Consider the following 17506-nt stretch of genomic DNA (forward strand, 5'->3'; position numbering starts at 1 on the left):
GAGTGGTCCCCAAGAGTCAATTCCATGACTCTGACCCACTTCTTTTCTAAGAAATTGAGTTTCCACCCTGGAAAGTTGTTCGCATGCTGTAGAACAGTGATGTCTTAAGTGATTTCCTTGCTCCTTTCCCCTTGAAGGCCTGGGTTTCTTCTCTGTGACCATCAGGTCAGGCCAGGACAGACCGTGGGGGCAGCAAGGCGCGAATCACCCAGAGCTCAGCCCCAGGGCTGGAGGGCATCTAACGCCAGGTTATCTTATCTGGAAGGGTCTCCTGGGTGGAGGCCCTGAGGGCTGCTGCTGCTATTTCCAGAACTCCTTATACCCGCCCAATATGTAGGACATGCTTCTTTGCTTGATTGTCTGTCCAGGCCAAATGATAAATCCTGAAATTGAAAGAAAGACAATCCAGCCCTCCCCCTCCCGTCTATCTTTTTAAGGCAGGCATCAAAGGGGAAAGCTGCTCTGGGGTCTAGGGAAAGTGATGATTATTTCTCATGGTCGGTAAAGACAGCCTGGCTCTTTTTCCTCCCTCTGTCTCTGTCTGTGTGTGTGTGTGTCTTGCTCACTATTAAATGTGTGGAAAGGAGTTTGGAGGAGAGGATTGAAGGTGTGTGTGTATGAGTTGTGTAATGTTAACCCTTGGTTGCTCTTAAAGTTTCTTCATGTTCAGAAAGTACACATCCGTTTGAAATAAGAGATAAGGGGCATAGGAAGGAGGTCTGGATGGGCACAGGAGTGGAAAGAGGAACCCAGGCAGGAGAGGACCACAGCCGGTGAAACAGGCCCTGAACGTGCATTGGAACATTTGGGTTGACTGTGTTCGTGTGGCCTGAATGGAGACAAGGCGTGTGGAGCACGTGTCGGCGAGCCTGATAGATCGTAAAGGATCAATAACAGTTATGAGTTCCTTCTTTATTCAACTAAATGTTTGCGTAGTGCCCACTTTAGGCCTTCCTCTGCTCTTAGTGCTGAAGCTGTGACAAATAAGGCAACCAAGTCTAACAGCCAAGTTCAAGGATTGCAAATAGGTTCACCTCCTGGCCGGTCCTGACTGATCTCAAGTGACTCACTGTAATGTTTTGTTCAGATGGATTCAGAGGTCTACACTCGAGGGAACAGCATGTGCTGTTTAATGCCGTCTGTTCCTGGCAAGAGAGGGGGGAATGGCTGCGCTGGTCCCATGTGTTGCCCCAACGGGTCCAGTGGGCTCAAGGGTCATTGCACTGGCTTTAGCTCTCAGTCTCCATTTCTCATAGGGTGGCTTCTGAGATTAAATGAAATAATGGAATGAAACAGGCTCCGGAGTGCATTATACTAATGAGAGAAGTTCCTGTGAATCTGGTCGTATCATTGCCACCCGCATGCTTATTGCCATGTGAGCCTGGGTGGTGGACGAATCTGGCTGCAATGCCTTCTCGTGTTCATGAGTGAGTAAAGGATCTCCTGGTGCCTCCCCTGCACCAGATGATCATTACCATCTCCGCTGGACGTTGGTCTAGGCCTACAGAGACCTGGGCATCTGGGTCAAGTACGTCACCCCTGAACCGCATGGACAGCCTTGGAAAAGCTACATGGATTCCACATCGGCAACGTTCGTGGGGCCCTGCCCAGTGACCTGCACTACACACCAATGAAAAGGAGAGATAAATCAGGCGATTTCTCGGAGCTCACGCGCAGACACAGATGGGCAGGCCAGAAACCACAGTGCGGTGTGTTGCACAAAGGGCAGGACCAGGCGTTCTCTGGAAGTCCAGCCACAGGGTGGGAAGGGGACAGACTTTGAGTCAGACCACTTGGTTTTGACCCATCAGCCATAGAGGAGTGACCAATGCCTCCCAAACGTCAGAGTCCTTATCTCTAAAATAGGGACAAAAAATACTTATTCTTCAGGGTTATTATGAGGCCAGAGAAGACAGATAACACAAGGGCAGCTCCAGGACTGGGGGCCGTCTTTAAGAGTTGGTGTCCTTTTCCTCCCCACAGGAGCTCTGAGGAGGGAGAAGCATGTTCTCTAGGGAACAGCCAAGCCAGCTGTACAGAGGTGGCTTTGTCTCACCTGGACCACTCTGTGTCCCGGTCTCCCGAGGCCCCACACAGGCTTCCCCTCCTGCAGTCCTCAAAATCAAGGAACTCTGCCCATCCCTTGCAACCTTGCAATTCTTGGAGAAAGAACTTGGCATTGGACCTGCAAGCCTGAGGTTAAAATGTGGCCTAAGGAGAAATATTCTGAAACGCTGCCTGGGGAGCGTTTGTGTGTGTGCGTGCGCGCACTTCTGCACTTCTGTGTGTTGTTATTGTCAGCCTGCACCCCCACACACCCCCCTCCCTAGTCCTTTCCTCTCTTTTTCTATGAGGCCCATTCCCAGGCCCCTTTGGATTGAAAGAGGAAATTGGAGAGGATGGGCTAGAGGTTTGATGAGCACTTCCTCCCTCCTGTGATTGACAAAAGGGCATGTAAATCTGTAAAAGTGAAATTCAATAGAAACCTCATGGCATCTCCCCTGTGTGGGAAAATACCAGAACTCCCGCTCCTCCTGTTCTCCCTCCATCTCCCCGCCTTTGTGTACATCGTGTGTGGGTGGAAGATAAACTGGATTTAAAAAACCCTTTGAAAGCAAGACATCGTTAACTCCTCTAATTGAAAGCAGTCTTCGGCAAAGAAGAAGGTTTGGAGGCAGATGCTAGGGGTAGTGGCTGGCAGTGCATAGTGTGGACCCACGTCCCCAGGTCCTGGGGCCACAGAGGCCTCTGCTTCTGTCAGTCAAGGTGCCCCCAGTCACCATCAGACACCCTGCTTGTCCCACAGGACCTTACAGTGTTCCTTCAAGCTAGTCTCTCTGTTCCCCACTGGGCATCCATTGGATGTGATGGCTGGAATCAGATCTCTGAGGACCCTCCCAGTTCAAACATCCAAGGATCTCAAAGCTGTGAGGGAAGAACTTTTAGCTCTTTTGCAGCATGCACAGAAAGAAAAGAAAAAGAAAACAAAACAGAAAACACGTTGCTGGAATGGCTGCAGTAAACTTCTAAGTTGCTTCTCCAGTTGTCTTAGACAGAAAAGGTGGCTGTGACATTAGTTAGCTTTCGGCATCAGGGTATCAGAGACATGGGATCCATGAGTCACCTCAGACCCACAGGAGGAGCACACTTCATTGCAGAGTCAGTACGGTCTTCAGCAGCCGTCCCCTGGGAGCAGCTGGACGTCAAAAGCTGGCAGATACCAGAAGGGAAAAGCGCTTTGGGAATTCATCTGACTCCGTCCGTGTACAAGTGGGAAGGATGCGTGTCAGAGGAAGGAGGCACGTCCTGGAGCCTGGCTGTCCTGGCCTCTTACAACCGCATGATCCCACCCCAGGGCAGTCCTGTAAGGGCCTGCTTTTCTCTGCTGAAGCCGCTTCCATTCAGGAGCCCAGGAGAAGCGATAAGAAGAAATCCCAAGTTCATCCTCTGTAACAGCCCTGAGCCGTACGCAGGCAGGCCCTTTTCAAGTTATATCTGCACTGTGTAGAGCACGGGGAACTATATTTGATATCTGGTAGTAGCTCACAGTGAAAAAGAATATGAAAGCGGATACACATATGTTCATGTATGACTGAAGCATTGTGCTGTACTCCAGAAACTGACACAACATTGTAAACTGACTATACTTCAATTTAATAAAAGTGGGGGGAAAAAAAAGGCCTATCTACAGGTAAAAGTCACAGACATGGAAAACAAACTTACGGTTACCAGTGGGGGAAGGAGGTGGGAAGGGATAAATTGGGAGTTTGAGATTCTCAGATGTTAACTGCTATATATAAAACAGATAAACAATAAGCTTCTACTATAGAGCATAGGGGACTATATTCAGCATCTTGTAGGAGCCTATAATAAAGAAATATGAAAAGGAATATATGTATGTATATGTATGGCTGAAACATTGTGCTGTGCACCAGAAATTCACACAACATTGTAAACTGGCTATGTTTAAAAAAAAAAAAAAGAGTTGGGGCTGGATTTGAATCCTGGTTCTGCAAACTAGTTGTGTGACCGTAGGCAAACTATTGGGCTTCAATTCCCTTATCTATCCAATGGCCATAATAAGAGTAGCCTCTCACAGAGTTGTCGTCGAAGTTTGCATGATTTCGTACATGTGGAGACCTGAAACCTGTGCCCAGCATGGAACAGGCACTCAGTGTTCGCCGCTGTTCCCTGGGTCCCAGTTGAGTCCTGTGTGCCGGACAATCTGCTAGGATTTATTTGAGGATAAATAAAACATAGTTCTCACCTTGGAAGTCTTCAGAGTTTAAAGGGATAAGACTGAGCTCTAAACAACTATAATCCAACTTGACAAGTGCTGTAACCGAGGTATATGTAAAGGACTATAAGGACACATAAGAGGGAGCAATTAATTCTGCCTGGGGGGTGAGCAGAGGCTTTCAGAGGAGGGGTGATATTTGAGACTGGCTTTGAAGTGTGTGTAGTATTTCACAAAATGGGCAGTCCAGTGCAGCGCAGGGAAGTGGGGGTGAGGTGGGGGGAGAAGTCTGGGTACGGGCATCATGGTGTCGGAGTCCGTGGCGGGTGGGAGAAAGGGACGCCCAGCGAGAGCGGAGCACCGCTGTTCACCTGCGCAGAGAGGGGAGCAGCTGGCAGTGAAGTGGGGATGCGGCTGAAACCAGCTCCCGAAGGCCTTTGTAAGCTGTGTCTAGGGCATTTTCCATCCTGTGGTCCCTGGGCAGCCTTGGAGGGGGTGATAAGTAGCAGGGCGATATGGTGAGTTTTTCACTTTGCGAAGTTAATTAGGGGAACCTTTGGAGCAGGGAGAGCGTGTGGAACGTCTGCAGACAAGGAGGGTGGTAATTGGTAGCCTCTCTCCCATCAGAAGAGGTGGAGGTTTTGACCAAGAAAAGCAGCACTCTTGCTCTGTGGTTGAATACACAGAACACATGGAATCCGAGGGGTCAGGGTCCAGTGTCTGGCTAACATACACACCTGGATACATGACCTTGAAGGAGTTACTGAAAAGGAGTTACTCTGTGCCTCATTTCCTCATCAGAAAAAAGGGATAATTCCAACCTCACTGAGTAATTGTGAGGATTAAATGATATCGTGACTGTGAGGCCTTGGTGGATATTATTACTGGGGGTGTCCTTAAGCTCCTGGGGCAACCACTCCGCTTCACAGATGGGGAAACAGGGTGGGAGAGGTGTCCGGCTAATAAATGCCACAGCCAGAACTAGCCCAGGTTCCCTGTTTCTCTTGGGGGGTCTTTGAAGTAAGCACAGATTATCTCTGAAGATGACAGAGAGCCTAGGGGAGTGTGCTAACGATGAGAGACCCCCTTCAAGGCCAGCGGGGAAACGTGTTGCTCGCCCCTTGCTGCCTGCAGGGGCCAAGATGGGTGTGAAAGGCAGTGACCTGCCCAGCTCCTGTCAAAGACTGGGAGCCGGGCTTCCTGCAGGAGAGAGCGACATGAGCACCAGCATTCCTTTCTGCTGTTTCTGCCGTGAATTCTTGGGGGAGGGCTAGAAATCTCACTGGAGACGGTTCCACACAACAGAGGTAGGACTGAGAGGGTGCAGAACATAGGCGAGGACAGGGCATCCGTTCTGGGAGTCAGAAAATTTTGTGTTCTCCTATCAGTTCTGCCACTTACTTACTGTGTTATGTTGTGCAAGATACCTGCCCTCCCTTGACCATACAGTGGATAACCTGTTTACGTCCCTCTGACTCCAAAACTCAAAGGAAGCTTGTAAGTGCTGCTGCTTAGAGGAAAGAGTAGGAGAAAGTATCGCCAGAAACCTTCCCTTGCCTGGTAGGAAGAAGCTGTCCAGAGGTCAACTGGGCTGTCTAGAAATGGAAGTGAGTTCTCTGTCCATGAAGTAATCAAGAGCATGCTGGGTAATTCCTCCTCCAACCTTGAAAAGACCTTGCCAGCCCAACCACATTAGATGAATTCCTCTTTTCCCTTCTTTACTGGATCATTTATTTATCAATGTATTCAATTATTTAATGAATATCAACATTTTAGTCATTCAAAACAGTGTTCTATTTCATTTTATTGTGATGAGAACACTTACAAAGAAATTTACTCTCTTGACAAGTTTTTGTGTGTACAGTATTACCGACTATAGGGAATATTGGTGATACAGGTACAGTGTTGTACAGCTGGTCTCTAAAATTTAATCATCTTGCTGAACTGAAACTTTTTTGTTAATCTGTAAATTGATTAGCAACTTTTTTTCCTCTTCCCGTGGCAACTGCTGTTCCACTCTTTGATTCTATGGGGTTGGCTGTTTTAGAATCATGCAGTGTTTGTCCTTTTGTGACTGCCTTATTGCACTTAGCATAATGGCCTCAAGATTCATCCGTGCAGTCACATGTGGCAGGATTTCCTTCTTTTTTAAAGACTAAATAATATTCCATGGTATGTATGCACCACATTTAGTTTATCCATTTATCTGTTGATGACGTGTAGGTCGTTTCGACATCTTGGCTGTTGTGAATGATGCTGCAGTGACCAGGGGAGTAGGTAATGCAGAAAGATCAATCTCAGCTATAGGAGACCCCCCTCTTAATCTCCCTAGAACAACCTGAAGCCTAGAAGCTGCTGATGTTTCTAGAGCCTCTGTGATGTGTTCCACTAACCAGTGAGTGATGTGAAGGGAGGGGTCAGATCTTGTTCGTACCAGCATGACAGAGAGGGTAAAAAGGTTCATGTGTCCAACTCCCAACATCCTTGGGGCTGAGCCGTTGGCGTCACCCGAAGGATTCGTGTGTGCAAGAGTAGAGAATGGAAGGGAGAGGGAGTGAGAGAGATTGGGAAGGTGACTGAAGAAACCTGATGAGGGGAGATGATGAGTGAAGAGGAACTTGAAGCGATGGCGGGAGAGCTTGACTCCACATGGGGTGTGTGATGTAAGGCTCTTTCTTGTTCCCCCACAAAATATTCAGTAAAGTCTGAACTGCTCAGCAAAACTTTCTGAAATCGGATTTGCATTTTTAAAAGGTGCAAAAAAATAAAGAGTTGAGAACAGAGCATCCCTGTAGAATCAGTTACTTTGGGATCACACGTGGGTGTGTGACGGACCTTTTGGCCCAGGGCAAGGCTCTCTTTCTCTCAGGGAGAGCCCCATGTGCCGCGCACCTTCAACAAATGACTGTCGAGTGAGCAAAATCATACAAGGTCTATAAAAACAGGAGGCTTGTGAGTGTATGGGTCCCCCTTCTTCTGCCACCTCCCCCCACCTCCCCAGGAACATAGATGGTTTTAAGATCAACTGAGGCTTTGGGCAAAGGTTCAGCTGGATTTGTTTGTTCCTCTCTCATCTGCTTTTGACTGTCCCTGGTCAGGATCGCAGCCAGCCTGAAACAAACACAAAACTAAATGGGAAAACAGAAGAACAAAATAACAGCCATGCGTTCCTCTAAAGCACTGTCTGGTGCTGAGAGAGCTGACAAGATAAGAGGAAATTGTGTTTACGCCGTAAGAGGGCTTTGTTCACGTAAGAGACTTCTCAGACCCTGAATGTTGTAGATGTGGAGATAAGCCCCCAACTCCAGCGGTCCAGAGAGGGGCTCCACCGTGCTCTGCTGGGGGACAGGCAGCTAAGAACACAAGGGGAAAGAATTCCACAATGATACATGTCGAATCGCTGGCCTGGATTTCAAATGCCATAGATAGTTTATGCAACGTCTCGCACTGTTGTAAAATGTAACACAATCCACTGGCAGATCTGCCTAAGCTCCGTCTCAGTTGTTTTTGAGAAAAATAAATAAACTTGAGAAAGTCTTCCAGCCCATTAAAGTGGTTATGTTTTACCCATAGTCTCCTCGGTATTAGGCTGCTAGAGATTTGAATAACTGAAGCCATCACCTAATTGCTGACCAGTGAAGGGGTTGATTCTTGGCACCTTTACTCTCCTTAGGAAGTTACCTGTGACATTCAGGAAACTAATGCTGTATTCCCAGGACCCACTGACACCTTGGGGAGGGGTGAGGGGAACTTCGGCAATGAACAAGTTTCAGTGCTTTTCAGTGTTTTTAAAGCAATGAAACTTTTAAGTGAAACACTGTAAGACAGCTTGATATATAAAACAGATGAGTGGAGATGCTCTGGTTGAAACAATGGGGCAGAAATTAAACAGGTCTTCCCACATCCTCACTTACAGACTCATACCTCCAAGAAACCCTGAGAATCCATAGTCAGCACCTTGAAAACCTATGACCCAACTCAACATTCAAATGTGAAAGATGAAACAAGGTCCAAAGAGGGGAGATAACTAGTCCACAATTACAGACCAGATTTTGAAGGAGTTTGAACCAGAACCAGGTCTCTTCATCCAGATCCCCACTGCAGAACTTCCTGGGTGACAATGTGATTCTCCAGAGCTGGTTAACACACTTACCTTCCTCTGTTTGAAGTTTCAAGAAAGAACTGGAGATGTTAATATTAAGGGATGAAGCATATGTGGAACTCTTGGTATTATCTTTGCAACCTTCTAGAAGTATTAAAATTGCTCTAAAAAAACCCAAGAAGTTGATTTTTAAAAAAAAGCATCGATGCTTGCAATTGTAGATTATGTGTTTTAGCTTGACTTTGATAAATGAATGTGATATATAATTTTTCCATTCCATTCTGAATTCTTCTACACTCATCTGTAGGAATCCCTGGGCATAGTCTTGCTTCACGTGATTTTTATGAGTGACATCATCGTGTACTTACCCCCTTATACCTTGTTCTGTTTTTATTCGCTCGGTGTTACGCTGTTGCAGTCTCTCCGTGTTGATGAACTCACAGACAGAGCTTCCACTTTGTTCGGCCAGGGCCCATACTGAACCATATTATGTATAAATATTGTTAGTATCATCTCTACATATGAACCTCATTCAGTCCTTTTAATAATTCTTTTGCTCCTAGAATCCTGTCATGTGAGTATCTCGTATTTTATGCATCCCTTCTTCAGCAGGTGAACATATAAACTATCCCCGATCTTATGTTGCTGGATAGTCTTGATCCTTGTATGTATATTTTTCCCCTCCTTTTTTTTTTTTTTTTTTTTTGTTTGTTTGTTTGTTTGTTTGTTTGTTTGTTTTACATCTGTGTGTCTGTTTTATGTGATTGAGATTAGATTATCTCACTTTTTTTTCTCAAAGATGTTATGACTTTAGGGTTCTCAAGATTGGCCTTACTTTTTCGATGAGTAGCCTGAGACCCACAGATAAGGAGGAACAGGCCCAAATTCCCAGGGAAGATTTGAGAGAGGAGCCACGTTAGAGATCAGAGGGCAGGTGCCGATTTGGGATGAGCTTCTACAGAAAGTCGGGCCAGTCTCAAGAATGTCTCAGCTGCTCCTCTCCTTCTCCATCCTAGCTTGCTTTCTGTTCTGCAGTTTGCAGTCATGTGTGCATCTGTGACTCCTTGATGGATATCTGCACAGGTTGTCACTCTAAGCTCCTGTCTGCTGTCTTGTCCTAGAGTGCTTGGCAAACAGCAGTTACTTGATAAATATTATTTGAATGAATGGTTGAACCACTGGAATGAAATGACATTTAGAAGCACACGGAACTCCCACGTTTGAAGAGTTCTACTTGTCTGTACACGCTACATGTTTCTTTTAATACCATTTGGTATATCTCTCATTGAGAATCAATGTGCGTGTGTGTGCATGTGTGTGTTTACACACACATGCTCACATATGGTGGAGTTGATTTCCTTTAGGGGGAGCAAATCCACATACTGTCTTACTCTTTGCTCTGTCATCCACGCAGCTCTGAGCACAATTTTACAGATATGTTCTAAAGTGGCCTGCTTGGTATTCAGGAGATCCAGTGCCTCAAGCCTGCCTTTTCTGCCACTTTCCCCAGGCACTAAGGATACCAGGCAGCGTATCACAATGTAATCAGTCTGGGTTTCTACTTTCCTCTGAGCCTTTGCTTCTGTTCTCTCTGTGCACAAACCCTTCCCTTTGTGGCTACTGCATTCTTCCAGACCCGGCTCAGATGTCAACTCCTCCAGGACTTGGCCCCGTGAGAATTTCTCTGACCTCTCTACCACCAAAAGCATATTATCTGCTCTTTCCGTAAATAACACAAGGTTTTCTCTCCTACGTTAACATGTGGGCTCCTAGAATAGACTCTTGTCTGTTCATCCCTGTTTCTTTCTGTGGCATCAAGAACAAAATAGGCTAGTAAAGAGCTGCCAAGTTGAATTTGATTCAACCCGAGACCCTCTGAAACGTGTGTTTTCCTGTGTCTTTTTCCAGGTGTGTCGGACCAAGGTGATAGATCTCAGCGAAGGCATCTCCCAGCACGCCTGGTACCCCTGTACCATCAGCTACCCGTACTCCCAGCTGGCTCAGACCACTTTCTGGCTCCGGGTAAGTCAAAGCTTTGAGAGCCGTGGACTGTCCAGCAGTGGCCTCCGGGAAGAACTGCCTTCCATGACCCTTTCTCAGGATGGTTTTGTCTTCCCACTGAGGGTGTTAATTGTAAGGACAGAGAACAAAACACTTAGCAGTGGGATGCTTCCTGGAATGGAATTCCTTAATGGCCTGTGGGACGCATCCAGTCAGTCTTGTTTTGGCCAAGAGTTTAAGTAACTTTTGTCTGCCTGGAACCACCTAGTCGTTGTTCAAGGCCTTTTAAATTGTCTTCTCGAAGTCTTCACTGATCTGCAAAGAGAGAAGTGACTGTCCTTCCCCTTCTAGTCCTACACATCTGGTCACCTGTTGGATGGTACTTGCCACACAATATTGCATAGCTGCCCGTGGGCCCATCTTCCTGACTGTGGACTGTGATTGTGTCAAGTTTTGATTTGTGTGTCACCGACCTACTTTGAACTCCACAGTCCCCAGAAACACAAGGGCATGTCTTATTTACTTTGTCTCCTCGGTGCCTGGCACAGAGATTAGCATGGAGAAGTGATGAGTGGTCCTAAGTTCCATTGTTTGGGGTGTGATTTTAGTGTGTGCCAGACACCTTACACTCATTACTTTACTGGGACCTCCCAGCCATCCTGTGATGAAGCTCTTTATGTATCCAGCCCTTGGAGGTGAGGGAATGCAGGCCCAGAACATCACGGCCACCCCTCGACATCACAGAGCAGAGCCCAGAGTAGAAGAATTTCTGACCTCTGAACCTGTGCTCTGCACTGCCTCCTGGTTCCCCTCGTGGGCCGTGAGAAGCAGTCCAGCTCCTGAAATGGAAGATTCTCCTCCAAACCCCTGCCCTGTGGCTGCTTCCCCACTGTGTGTCTGACGGCACTAGCGACCCCACTATGTCTTCTGCATTTCAGGCGTACTTTTCTCAGCCGATGGTTGCTGCCGCTGTCATTGTCCACCTGGTGACCGATGGGACCTATTACGGGGACCAAAAACAGGAAACAATCAGCGTCCAGTTGTTTGATACCAAAGACCAGAGCCACGATCTAGGTGAGCATCTTCCTTCAGGTGAGGTTGCTCTCGGTACCCGCTTCCACGTCTGCCCATGGGCGGTTGTAAGGATCAGTGGAGAATGAGTTCTTTCCTCCTCTTCCTGGCTTCTCTATTTGCCATTCGGTTTGCCTTCAAATCAGGATGTATTTGTCTGTCCAGAGGAGCCTGAATCTGACAGGTATGGGGATAAAGGGTTCATGTTTAAGTCTTCCCTTCAGTAGCTCCCTTCTGCCAGACACCTTTATCCCAATACATCCCATAAGATCATCAAAAAAAAACTGGGAAGGAGACTGAGCAAAGGTTGTTTCCATTGTACTTATCATTGCCTGAGACCCAAAGAGAGGAGACCCAGGGCACGTGGCGTAGCAGGAAGACAGCAGGGTAGCCAGATATCAGAATTGTCGCCCACTGCCCTTTACCTTATAGCCAAGGATGTCCAGGACAGTAAACAAGCTATTACTTGAGACTGTTGTGACCCGTGTGCAAGACCTGGCACAAGACCTGGCACTCAGGAAGCCCCATCACCCCCGACCCCACGATTCGCATGCAACCTGCCCAGTCTACCTCTGGGCAGCCAGTCCGGGAGTTTGGAATTCCAGGCCAGCACGGAAGTCCGGGCTTCAAAGCTGTGCCCGCACTGTTCCACAGGGAGCTCATTTCAAAGACCCGAAGGAAGCACGCAGGCAAGGGGTCACTTCAGGGTCAAGCAGAAGCCAAGGGAGCGGGGAGGGTTTTTGTTTTGTTTTTATGTTTACTTATTTGGTTAGCTTTCAAGGCAAGGGGGAAACACATTAATTAGGAAGAGAAAGAAAACCCCTCTGGATTTATCTGGATTCCTGGGAAACGTCCCAAAGTGAGAAACAAATATTTTCATAGCTGTCCTGGCCTCACGAAGGGCTCTAAGGAGAGGTTTTCAGAGGAGTGGGGAGAGGTCAGATTCCAGGGGAAGCTCCTTGATCCCACTACCTAATGCCTGAGGCGTCTGCATGTCCTTCCCAACCTGGTCCCCCGTCCTCTGTCCTCCTCAGCATCCCGGCATTCCTTGCAAGGCTCTGCAGCTCTAAGACAGTGGACCACAGAAGGGGACCTGCCAGGCTCAGAGCCTCGCATCCCAACAGATCAGGCCTCCTAGGACCTGGCTAGGATTCGCCCGCTTTTAGATGCAGACACTGAGTTTAAGGGGGTTGCTGGAGCCACGTGATAAAGCAGCAGCTAGACCAAGAACTGAATGACCGACGTCCATGGAACTCCGAAGCCAGCTTCCGTTTCACCAGCTCCATCACACCCCATCATCCCTGCCCTCTCCTTCTGGATGTACCTTTTCCCCCTGCCCCTCTCCCTTCCCTCATCCTTTTCAAAGCCCGGGGACCCGTTTCCTCTTCTAGAAAGAACTGAGGGCTTCTGAGTGAAGCAAGTTTGGGTTCTGCTTGGTCTTTATATGGCTCGCTCCTCTGTGTCCCTCTGGAAAGCCACCTCCTGGTCACGGTTCTCAGTCTCCTTTCTGTAGAATGAGTCCTTACCTCACAGGGCTGCTCCCAGGTTCCCAGATCAAAAATAGGCTTTTTACCACAGGAATGGCCTATGTCTGTGAATTATTTCCATCCTCTTTATGACTGACCAGGCAGGCAGCCTGAAAACTAGCAACTCAGACCATCAAGCCCCAATGCACTGTGGGAGGGAAGTGAGGGCCAGTGATGCTTGGCCGAGGGGTGGCTGTTTAGGGGAGGGAGAGGGGCTGTGGGCCCTGGGTGACGGGAAAGCTTAGGGGGCAGTGAGGCAAGGGGATTGGAGAGATTTGGAAGCAAGAGAAAAAGGCAGACAATGAAACTTTCAATCAAACTCGAAATCCCCACCGGCCACCCAATGGTGCTTTTGTGCAGTGACATGAAAGGGTCTGGGGGCTTCGGGAAGGGCCCGTTGGGGAGGGCGTGACTGGCCTTGAGTAATGAGCCTGGCCCCTCGGCCCTCTGTCTCCCCTGACAGGCCTCCATGTCCTGAGCTGCAGGAACAATCCCCTGATTATCCCTGTGGTCCATGACCTCAGCCAGCCCTTCTACCACAGCCAGGCGGTCCGTGTGAGCTTCAGTTCACCCTTGGTCGCCATCTCGGGGGTGGCCCTCCGCTCCTTCGACAACTTTGACCCCGTCACCCTGAGCAGCTGCCAGAGAGGGGAGACCTACAGCTCTGCCGAGCAGAGGTAAGGCACCCGGGTCTGCTCGCCCTGGGGCTGTTCTGTCCCCAAGGGGAGATGGAGGGACTCTGGACCTGGGTAGCCACGTGTGTTGCTGGAAAAAGTCTGTGTGTTTCTCCGTCCTCTGGCCTCTGGCCGGCTCTGCCTTTGGGCTTGGGAGGCCCACACATCTCTGAATGCCAGGGGTGGGGGGAAGCAGGTAAGTGCTGTGGAAGTCGGACTCCTTCACCTGGCTCGCAGTCCCGGAGCTGACGGTGGCTTATAGGATGACCCTGGGAACACCACTTTCCTTCTCTGGGCCTCAGCGTCCTCATGTGAACAGAGAGGAGAGGTGGTTTAGTTCTCTTGCAGCTCTGAAATCCTGGGAGATTCTGCTTCCTCAGTAGTCCAGGCAAGACATAGAACCTCCCTGAGTTTAAAGGGTGACGGGGGAGGGGGAGTGGGGCGCGAGGATACTTCTGTTTGCTTCATCCCAGTTCACTGTGTATTCCAGGGATGGGTAAACCTCTATGTCTTCCCCAAACCTAGCTCCTGAGATCCCCCCGTGGTCTGGGTCTCTGTCTTGTAACTGCGTAACATCGCTCCATCAGTGCCTTTGATCTGGCAGCTGTTAATGCACCTGGTTCTCAGCTCAGAGAGGATGCTGTTTCCTAGAAAGACTGCCTAGTTTGATGATACTCTTACCGGGGTTTGAATCTGCCCCTTCCTGGTCGTGTGTTCTTAGACAAGTCACTTCACTTTTCTGAGTCTCAGTTTTCTATTTTGGGATAAATGGGTGATAATATCTACAGCATAAAGTGGTCATGAGGATTCAGTGGTGTGCTGCAGATGAAAATGCCCTTCCAAATGGTTAGGGACTGTGCAAAAATGATGCATTGATAAAGAGTATTTATCACCACTTTCTAATGTGATAGTGGTGCTTTTCTGCACAAATTCTGCATAAAGTTCTCATAGAGCTGGGAGAAGTCTCAGAGGTGAACTAGTACTTCCATAGCGTCCAAACTTCCATGTTAACCCTCTGGATTTCCAAAGGAGGAAGGACTGGTCCAGGATCACACAGCATCTCTCACGTTGGTTTAATGAGATCTGGGAGAAAGAAAGAGTTGGTGTCTCATTGGGATCCCCCAGAGGGCAGCCCTCTGAAAGGCAGTTCAGCCCTGCCCTGTATACCTGGGAGCAGGAGAGGAGAGAGGAGTGGGGAGGGGGACACCCGCCTTTCCCACGCCCCTGCTACCACAGAGGACACAAAAGGTGGTTGCAAAACTCACATTGTTTTGCACCCACTGTCTTTAGCTTCTGTTGTGCAAAGTCTGTCGCAATCATTCGGAGGCAAAAGAGCTCCCTAAATATCCCTCATTGTTGTACTTCACCCTGAGAGGGCTTTTTCATCCCTGGCTCTCCAGACTATAAAAATAAGTTAATTCTCAGAACCCAGGGAAACAATGTCGATGGACGCAAATCCGTCAGACCTCTGCAATGCTTTCCCATCCTTAACCAGCCACTGAGACCATCCCCGGCCAGCACTGGCTTCTTTGAATCCTTAATTAGCAGTTCCTGTGCCCGAAGTAAACAGGGAGAAGTGTTTAACCTTGGAAACATATCAATCAATAAGTATTTGTGAGTTCTTCAACCTGTACTGGAAAAACACTGAACAGGGGCGGAACGTTGCCCCATGTCTGACTGGCTGTGGGACCGGGATCCGGGCCCTCCTCCTCTTTGGGCTTCAGTTTCCCCTGAAAGGACGATGGTGATGGGGTGAGGTTCTCTGTGGTTCCTTCCAGGTGGAACAGTCTGTGACCCCCAGGAGCTAGGAGAAGGGAGAGGGGAGAGGAAGGGGCCAACATCGATTTCATTCTCTTACGTCATCATCACACCTGTCCTGGGAGGGATGAGTGGAATGAGTGAGGCAAGGCCATCCTGACAGTAGGACATAAAATCCCACTTTGTCTGCCCCTGAAAGCCACACTCTGCCCAGCAGGACTAGGTGTATCCAGGAGAGAAGGGGACTTTCCACTGCTGCTCCCTTGTCAGCATTTTGCCAGGGAGACTGAGCGAAGTGAGGGAGATGCAGCTCCGAGGGCCGGCCAGCTGGCTTGGCCCTGAGCTCTGACAGGCCACCCCCCCACCCCACCCCTCCTGAGTGCCTTGCGGGGGGGGGGGGTGCCGACAGCAGCTGCTCCTGGGGCGCTGAAGAGGTGTTTACCCAAACAGACAGGACTGTGCAAATGTGCAAATGCATTAAAACAAACAAACCAGGAGGAGAGAAAAGAAAAAACAAGCAGCAAGTGTAAAAGCCACGGGATGTTTTCCTTCCTTCTCCAAGCAGCAGGGTTAAGAGCGGCACTGTTTCTAGCACAGCTCTCAGCTCGCTCAGGTAGACAGCACGCTTCACTCTCAGGCTGCTTCCCGGTCCCCCTCCCTCCCCTCCGCCCCCCTTCCTCTCCCCGCTTCCGACCCCCCCTCCCTGCCTCCTCCCACTCCGCTCTCTCCTCCTGGCTTTCCCCCCTCCCTCCCGCTCCCCTCCCTCTCCTCCCTCTCCTCCCCTCCCTCTTCTCTTTCCCGTTTTCCCTCTTCATTTTCTTTCTCTTCTGAGAGCAGCACGATAGCCAGTGAGCCGTCATGGGAGAAGCGTCACTACAGCAAAATCCATCCAGGCCGGTGTGTTCTGACCTAGATTCAAGGGTCTCCATCCCTTGCGGTACTTGGAATAAATTCAGAGGCCCAGGGAAACCGGATTGGGTTTCAGATGAGAGGTCCGGTTGTAGAATTCTAGCCAAATTCCAGCTCTACACCAGATTGGGGGAAGGAGGAAAGATGGGGGACCCTAGTGATGATGGTGAGGGAAGTTATGAGGTGTCTTCAGTGAGTTAAAAGGGACAGTCCTGAATTGAGACCCCAGTGTGTCACACACACACACACACCAGCCTCTGTCTGTCCTATGGTTCTCAACAGAGATTGAACAGTTTATTATAAAATTCCACAGGCGATTGTTTAGAGAATTGACTTATTTCCCTCCCTCCCTCCCTCCCTCCCTCCTTCCTTCCTCACTTCCTTCTTTCCTTCCTTCCTTCCTCCCACCCCTTTTCTTTTTTGCATTCTTTTTCTTCCTCTACCCCAAACTCTCCTCGCTTTTCATGCCAGCACATCCAGAGAGAGGCAGTTCTGATGGACAGCTAACTTTTAGAAGGTCAATCTTAGGGGAAAATAAATTCCTCATGGGACTAGATTAACTCTTTCCAGCCAGGGTGGACTTAGACTGTAGCTGTTACTGGTGGTGACAGTGGGGGTAGGGGGTGCCAACAGGCTGGAGCCAAGGTTCTTAGAGTCTGTGCACTGTAGGAGCCCCCATGTGGACTGTCCCATCAGATAACTGTATAGGAATCTATATATAAGATTTGGAGCCCAGAAGGGGGCTTCCCATGGCCAGAGACTGCAGGCTTCAGATTACTGTCCACAGGCTCACCCAATGTCCCCAACCCACGAAGGGATCAGCACCTCTCAGACATCTGTCAGGGGTCGCTGGCCTGGGGGACACACCTGCAAATGGAACTTCTGTGCCCGAGCATGTGTGCATCTTCAGCTGTACAGATACTGCCCAGCTCGTCTCCAAAATGCTGTCCGACTCACACTCCCAGCAGTGGTCTATCACAACTCCAGTTGTTCCTGGTCCTTGTCAATACGTGGGATTATCAAAGTCTATGTGTTCCCATCCCAACCAGCTCTGAAATTACATGTCCCTGTGGTTTTGTCCTCAGGAAACCTGATCCCTGCAAGCTGATAGGCTCTGAGGGATTCTTTAGTTCTGCACCCTCGTCTGAGGGTGGGAAGCCTAGGGTCCAGGCGAGGAAAGTGTGTTTCCCCAAGTGGCCAAGCAGGTTGGGATGCGGAATCCGGGGCG

General features: G+C 49.1%; 1 protein-coding gene across 1 annotated transcript in view; it reads left to right on the plus strand.

Moving 5' to 3' along the window:
- Nucleotides 1-17506, plus strand: part of PAPPA (pappalysin 1) — a 225619-nt gene that overhangs the window by 153194 nt on the left and 54919 nt on the right. Inside the window, exons 11-13 of the mRNA XM_031450304.2 lie at nt 10248-10361; nt 11279-11414; nt 13401-13614. Coding sequence (XP_031306164.2) covers nt 10248-10361; nt 11279-11414; nt 13401-13614 — 464 coding nt within the window. The remainder of the gene's footprint in view (nt 1-10247; nt 10362-11278; nt 11415-13400; nt 13615-17506) is intronic.

The sequence above is a fragment of the Camelus dromedarius genome, chromosome 10, assembly GCF_036321535.1.
Source record: "Camelus dromedarius isolate mCamDro1 chromosome 10, mCamDro1.pat, whole genome shotgun sequence".
Taxonomy (NCBI): Eukaryota; Metazoa; Chordata; class Mammalia; order Artiodactyla; family Camelidae; genus Camelus; species Camelus dromedarius.